At 37.6% G+C, this 7,693-nt stretch overlaps 1 protein-coding gene and 1 long non-coding RNA gene across 2 annotated transcripts; both read right to left on the reverse strand.

The window, feature by feature from the left end:
* Positions 1–887: 887 nt before the first annotated feature.
* LOC136177211 (ADP-ribosyl cyclase/cyclic ADP-ribose hydrolase 1-like) lies at positions 888–4,550 on the reverse strand. The gene is made up of 8 exons (XM_065948936.1): positions 3,983–4,550; positions 3,723–3,843; positions 3,486–3,618; positions 3,083–3,162; positions 2,163–2,236; positions 1,703–1,786; positions 1,437–1,526; positions 888–1,012 (listed from the first exon to the last, which is right to left on the reverse strand). Exons 1-8 carry the CDS (start codon positions 4,129–4,131, stop codon positions 979–981), a joined length of 765 nt encoding a protein of 254 aa, XP_065805008.1. The 5' UTR covers positions 4,132–4,550; the 3' UTR covers positions 888–978.
* A 513-nt stretch (positions 4,551–5,063) lies between these two features.
* LOC136177226 (uncharacterized) lies at positions 5,064–6,254 on the reverse strand. The gene is made up of 3 exons (XR_010664864.1): positions 5,874–6,254; positions 5,610–5,697; positions 5,064–5,182 (listed from the first exon to the last, which is right to left on the reverse strand). It is a non-coding gene; the product is annotated as an uncharacterized lncRNA (long non-coding RNA).
* Between the last annotated feature and the right edge of the window lie 1,439 nt (positions 6,255–7,693).

The following is a 7,693-nucleotide window of genomic DNA, read 5'->3' on the forward strand; positions in this document are numbered from 1 at the left end:
ATAAAGAATTATTATTATTTATTTATTTATTTTAGTCAGGGGGGGTTTGTCGGGGTAATCTGTTATCACCATGTCACCACAATAACATTTGGCTTCTTAAGAAAAAACCCTTGATAACACAACTGTAGGCCTATTGTGGGTCTGTCTGCATTCCTCATAACAATTTAAAGTCCCTAAATGAACTATTTTAGTACACATTCAGACTTTATCACAGGTGTATTGTTCTACAGTCAGCTTAAAAAATGCTGCATGCTAGCCATTCTGTGCATGAAACAGAGCTTTATCATTATTCTTGGTTATGTAGGCAGAAGAAACACACATCATTTAGGCTGTTAGCATTAACCCTTTAGTGAACTGATGGATACTTACGGAAACGTTTCATTTATCAGTCTGATTATGGTTTCTATTCTGTGTAAGTGAAAGTCCAGAGTAGTAAATTGACTTTAGGACCTTGTTATTGTCTTAAAAATGCTAAAGACTATGATTAGCATGTTTTTGTTCATGGTCGGTACAGTGATTTAAAAAAACGTTCCTTCCCAGCACAGACACACACTGATTACGGTACGAGTGACACAGCAGCAAGTCACTGGAAAGGAAAGAGGAGGTAAAGACTGCTCAGCGGCTGAGCCTCCTCCTTCCTGCCCACAGCAGTACTCACACACTGAAAGGTCCACACTCCCCCTCTTAAAGTTCCTGTGTGTGTGTGTGTGTGTGTGTGTGTGTGTGTGTGTGTGTGTGTGTGTGTGTGTGGACATTCTAGTTCTACACACACAACAATGAAACCATCAGTAGGTGTGTGTTTTAATCATTAGGATTACCTTTCAAGATTTCTTAACTAAACATCACTTCATTGCGTTTTGACCTTTTCATATTAAACCAGAGGCTGCTTTCATTTTTGCTCAAATTATTTTTATTGTGCGATCACAACTGAGTCAGTCAAATCACATTTTAAGTAACTCTTGACATTTACAGACTCCATCAGCAGGTATTTAATATTCTCTCCACCTGGGATCTGCAATGAAGCAAAGAATAAAAACTTTATTTATATAACACCTTGAAAAACACGGACATGAAAAAAGAATAAAGGAAAAGAAACCAAACACAGACAAACATAAACAACAGCAAGAATATAGACAATACAACATAATACAGAACAACAAAGAAACAACCCAACAGCATAAGAACCCACACAACAATAGACCCAACAAACACATTTAACCCGACCATCATAAGACACCCACAAAAAGAACGCAGGCAACACAAGAACCCAACAACACGAGCTGAGACCAAAAGGACCAAAGATGTGATGATACTAAAAGAGCTCACAGCTTCTAAAAACAGATAACAGCAATACAAAGCACAAAAGGAATAAACATGATCGATATGTGACAACCTCAGCATAGAACGATGTTACTCGTGATCTTCAGTGAACTTACCTGAACACTTCCTTGCAATCGTAACCGATTTGTTTTTGTTTCAGCTCCTTTTTTAATTCCTTGAGGGATTTGTCGTTGCATCCCGGTCTCCTAAATAAAAGAAATGCAGGGAGGACACAGAACAGCATATGGTTTATTATGTTTACCAATTTGTCTTTGTATATATTTTAAGTCAACTGATGACAACTACAGCAAAAAAACAGGCCTATTTAGTTTCAAAGCGATGTGGCAAAAGTCTGCCATAAGAAATAAATATGAAATCGTACCCTTTCTTCTTAACAGCCATAATAACATCCAGTTTCGTCACTACGCCGGGTCTAAGATATGGTACCTCAGATTCTGCCAAGTACCTAATAACATAAGAGAAACATTGAGAAAGAATAAAACAAGTCAGGTTAACAGGGGCCGTTACATCAGGCAGCATTTAAAAGTACAAGTAAAGGGCTGAGATATTTTAAAACTTTGTAATACTTTGTCTTTTTCATCTCAATCAATCAATCAGACTTTATTTGTATAGCACTTTATTATACAATACAAATGTGCTCTCCATACTCTAGGGGGGGGGGGGGGGGGGGGTTGCAGACACTTGGAGGGAAGACATTACTTGTGACAATAATATTTTCAAATATGTCAGCTTAGGTGTCATGTCAAACATCACAGCATTTTTGGTTATCATCGAGGGGTTCATAAATCTGTCCACATTTCAAGTGTAGAGCTGCTGCCTACCTGTTAATATCGTATGGTTCTTTCACATCTCCATTCAGCAGCACTTTGACTTCTCCACAGGCATATTGTGCATACTACAGCAGACATAAGAACAAGTTATTAATTATTTATTTCATACAATGGTTGATCTATCCATCCATCCATCCATCCATCCATCCATCCATCAACCAACCAATTAATCAACCAATCATACTTCATTATCTGTCAGGTTTCTGCAGCTAGGCTCAGTTGTGTTTTAAAGACACAGGCATTTGACAGAAAAGTGTTTGAGAAATTAAGAACAAGTAAGTTCAATCAGGAAGACTATAACTGCCTTCATGATCGGGTATATCTCTCATTCATCGCTTTTTGAACACTCACTCATGTTTCCGCTGTCACTCTCGAGCTGTCATTTTTGGCCTGTCAATGGGTAATCGGCTGTCTCGTCAGCGGTACTCATCTAACCAATCACATGGCGTTCCTCCCTGATTTTCAACCTATCATTGTTCTGCTCCCCTTTTAAATATGATTCTTTCTGTGCATTAGTTCCTTCATGCTGATGTTTCGAGCGCCCCTCCACCTCTCCATCACCGCCAGTCTTCACAGACTCATCATCCATCAATTCGTCACCCATCCGGTCTCATCAAGTCATCAGCTTCACCACCACCAGGGTCTGGACTCCATGGGGGGGATTTATTCTGTCGATGCTCAGAATTGTCATTCTCCAAACACATCACCCTACCCATAGAGTCCAAGCGCCAAAGTATTTCTGTCAAGTCACATTTCCATGTTATTGTAATAAATCATTAGTTAGTTTACTTGTCTCTCCTGATTGAACTATATCTAGTTCCCTTGAGGCAAAGTGTTTCTGTTTTTGTACATGTCACTGACTGAATTAATGTAAGTGATGAAAAACGAGTACTTTCTCGCTGGGTACTTACCCTGATGGAGGCCGTTGTCCAAAATGAATTAGAAGGGTTGATTTTGGGCTTCGTACACTGAGAGAAATCAGTGAAAGTTTCTAGAATAAAAGACAATAAGTGTTTGTGTGATAGTTTACAGAGTTTAGACTTTAAAAAGATACAACTGACTGTGAGCGATATCAGGAATGACAAAGTGTCTTTTTATCTGTATTCAATTCAATTCAAGTTCATTTGTATCGCACTTTACATAGAAATGTATACTTAGTGTGCTTTACAGAAGACACAAATAAACCAACACAATATAAATGATCACAACTAGATTCAAAAGCACATTTGTAAAGGTCACATATTATACTATACTACACTGAACTGTTTCTGATTTAAAGGCTACGTCTTAACGTCACTATGACTAATGACTTACTCGGGCTGTTCTTCTTCCCACACCAGAACAAATCGTCCAGCACGTATCCCAACATAGTGTGTACAATGGGGACGTAGCATTTTCCTTTTTTAACCAACTTGACCAAATCACGTGTTTTGCTCCACAGCAGTGACTAACCCCAAAAGAGATGATATGCCGTTGTTAAGTATACAAATCTGCTTTAATTCATAAGAATAAGGATGTTACTCAGACAGATGTGTGGTTAGGGATGTTTACTTTTTCGCATGGATGATTGAAGGGGAACTCATCAAAGAGATCGTTGTATTTGTCAGGAGTGACAGTTTTCGGGTCCTTCCCTACATAGGCTTTTTCAAAGATAACCCATGCTTTTTCACAGCTGAAAAATAAATGTTATTACTTAGTACAGGAAAAGTTGTTTACACTTTTTTTATATATTATGAATATGATAGCAAACAATATGTTTTTACTCAACCCAGATGTTAATTCAAGTAGACTAAAAATTCAAAGAGACTTACATTTCTTTTTTCTCTTTAAACTCCGAGCACTTCCTCATGAACGTATCTTCGAACTTTTTAGGAATCAGCAGTACCGATGGAACGAGGACAACCACGACAACCACAAAGGTGATAGCGCCATCGATGGCCAAAGCCTTTTTAGAAACCATTTTAAAGCTTCCTGTAGTGGTGGGCGATAAAACGATCTTAGATCGTGAAGGATATTAACGTGCTGACGATCTGCCAAAGCAGGGAGATCGTAGAACCGGGCTAATGTGTTTATTCTATCATGCTGCAGTCTATGCTCCGATACAGACGCGTCTCCCTCCCTCCTTTTTTGCTCCGCAGCGGTGAAAATGAAAACTAAACAAAAGTCCGCAAAAAGAACTCCGTCCCGGTTATATGCAACTGTTCTGATATTTTTCCAAACCGACGCGCTGCATAGTTTGCACAGTTAAGTTTACATCTCGGATAGTGACACAAGAAATCGTTTAACGACCCGGAGACGTTAACAGTCTGCAGAGAGACAGACAGAGCGGAGCTCTGTTGAGACTGTGGTCAAGCTGAGCCTCTTCCTTCCTGCCCACAGCAATACTCTCACACTGAAAGGTTCACACTTCCCCTCTTAAAGTTCCTGTGTGTGTCGACATACATACGCCCTCGCTTCACACATATAATAGAGGTGACATTCTAGTTCTACACACACAAGAATGAAACCATCAGTAGGTGTGTGTTTTAATAAGTACTTTATTTTATTTTCAGAGATGTCGTGTTTTTCTCTATCTTCATACACCCTCTTCTAAACTGAGGCAGCAGCTTCCAGTTTCAAATGATCAAAAAAGAAACACAAAAGCACAAGTGTTCAAAAGTTGGACACATAACTAAGACAACAAACTGAGTAAAATGTGTCTGGAAACTCGTGGAATAGAAGTAACTAGTAAGGCTGTGGGGTTTGAGATAAGTGCCCACAATACTCATTGAATCATTACAGACATAGCACTGAAAATAAATGTATCATTAGGACTACCTTTCAAGATTTTTAAACTAAACATCACTTCATTGCATTTTGACCTTTTCATATTAAACCAGAGACTGCTTTCATTTTTGCTCAAATTATTTTTATTGTGCGATCACAACTGAGTCAGTCAAATCACATTTTAAGTAACTCTTGACATTTACAGACTCCATCAGCAGGTATTTAATATTTTCTTCAGCTGGGATCTGCAATGAAGCAAAGAATAAAAACTTTATTTTTTATATAACACCTTGAAAAACACGGACATGAAAAAAGAATAAAAGAAAAGAAACAAAACGCAGACGAACATAAACAACAGCAAGAATATAGACAATGCAACATAATACAGAACAACAAAGAAACAACCCAACAGCATAAGAACCCACACAACAATAGACCCAACAAACACATTTAACCCGACCATCATAAGACACCCACAAAAAGAACGCAGGCAACACAAGAACCCAACAACACGAGCTGAGACCAAAAAGACCAAAGATGTGATGATACTAAAAGAGCTCACAGCTTCTAAAAACAGATAACAGCAATACGAAGCACAAAAGGAATAAACATGATCGATATGTGACAACCTCAGCATAGAACGATGTTACTCGTGATCTTCAGTGAACTTACTCGAACACTTCCTTGCAATCGTAAACGATTCCTTTTTGTTTCAGCTATTTTTTTTTAATTCTTGAGGGAGTCGTTGTTGCACTGCGTCCTAAATAAAATAAATGCAGGGAGGACACAGAACAGCATATGGTTTATTATGTTTATCAATTTGTCTTTGTACTTATTTTAAGTCAACTGATGAAAACTACAGCCAAAAAACAGGCCTATTTAGTTTCAAAGCGATGTGGCAAAAGTCTGCCATAAGAAATAAAAATGAAATCCTACCGTTTCTTCTTAACAACCAGAATAACAGCCAGTTTCGTCACTCTGGGATGTTCAAGATATGGTACCTCAGAATTACTTAAGAAACTAATAACATAAGAGAAACATTGACAAAGAATAATACAAGTCAGGTTAACAGGGGCCGTTACATCAGGCAGCATTTAAAAGTACAAGTAAAGGGCTGAGATATTTTAAAACTTTGTAATACTTTGTCTTTTTCATCTCAATCAATCAATCAGACTTTATTTGTATAGCACTTTTTTATACAATACAAATGTAACATAAAGTGCTCTCCATACTCTGAGGGAAGACATTACTTGTGACAATAATATTTTCAAATATGTCAGTTTAGATATTATTTATCACTGCATATTGATATTAACTATACATGTTCTTGTGTTATTTTTCTATTCCAATCTCGAACAGAAACATTTAGGTTAATCATTATCCCTGAACATAATGTAATGCAGCTGTTAACTTCATCCTCTCATTAAGGTAGTGACCGTTTTAGATAATGACAGCGGGAGGACATGTGTGCATTATGACTCCTTAAATTTTTTTTTCAAAGGTTTATTATGGGGCTTTTTATGCTTTTATTATAGAGATAGGACAGTGGATAGAGTCAGAAATAAGGGAGAGAGAGTCTACAGAGTCAAAGCATTAAAACATCATCCATTGTAATGTTGGTGATTCATACTGACTTATATCTCTACATCCATTGTTAAAATGCTCATACATAAAAAAAGCATTACAAAAGGGTAATGCATTTTCTTTGTTATCATTGAAGAGGTCAAGTGTTGTGCTGCTTACCTGGAGGGGTAGTGTGGGTTGTCTATTTCACCAATAAGAACTGCTATTACAGGACCACATGCATAACGTGCAAACTAAAGACACAAACATAAGAACACAAGAAAAAAGGATGTGAGTGAGTGATATATGTTTTTATGGTGAAGATACTGTATATCATTTAAGGCCTGCATGATGGTGCAGTGGCTTGGGCTTTTGCCTCACAGCTAGAAAATTGCTGGTTCAAATCCCCCATCATGCAGGGTCTTTTTGTGTGGAGGGTTGCATGTTCTCTACGTGCATGTGTAACAGGCCCCGTATGGAGGACTGTTGCCAGATTAGATTTGTCCTGTAAATAACAGGGAAATAATGAGACAAAGCAAAGTATTGTGTTTCCTTTCCTCGCTTCTGTCACATTTCAACACAATATGCACAGAAATATACATAAACTTATACTTCGTCTTATATAACACGCAAAAGTTCTCAAAACTACAAAATAAATGTTTCTGTGTGTTATTATTCTTTAAACAAATATAAAATCATTTGGTTCTGCTACTTAAGAGCTTCTTATTAATGCAATACAGTTGCATACAGGTTCATACAGGAGGAGATCAATCCTCGCTTAGCATTATGCTAACAAATAACATGGGAAATCCCATAGAGAAACTGCAAAGCTAGCGGAGTAAGCGTTACACATTTTACAAGAAAATAAGTACAAAATATGAAAACGAACAGTCTTCATGAACTCACAGTTACTTTAAGAGATATGCAGGAGCTTTACTAAACAACATGGGAGCTAGGGACAACCCATGACCGACATACAGTGGCCACGTTCATACATATATGAACATGGCGATGAGCTAAGCTAGTGCTCATGAGCATCATAGCTAAAGTACCTTAAAACCTTCAAAACACATTTAAAACACATCCTGACACACACTTAAGGATGGTGTTAGCTTCTACATGTTACAGAAGAATATACTATAGACCACATGTATGTGATTTGTGACATTTACTCACCTGTAAAAAACAGGGAA

Source organism: Labrus bergylta, chromosome 20 (assembly GCF_963930695.1).
Source record: "Labrus bergylta chromosome 20, fLabBer1.1, whole genome shotgun sequence".
Lineage (NCBI taxonomy): Eukaryota > Metazoa > Chordata > Actinopteri > Labriformes > Labridae > Labrus > Labrus bergylta.

What these genes read in the sequence shown, in the direction of transcription:
- LOC136177211 (XM_065948936.1), bottom strand. Translation starts at nt 4,131, where the DNA reads ATGGTTTCTAAAAAGGCTTTGGCCATCGATGGCGCTATCACCTTTGTG. An exon ending in GAACCATACGATATTAACAG is followed by an intron (nt 1,787 to 2,162) that starts GTAGGCAGCAGC and finishes TTATGTTATTAG; the next exon opens with GTACTTGGCAGAATCTGAGG. An exon ending in GATTGCAAGGAAGTGTTCAG is followed by an intron (nt 1,013 to 1,436) that starts GTAAGTTCACTG and finishes GCTTCATTGCAG; the next exon opens with ATCCCAGGTGGAGAGAATAT.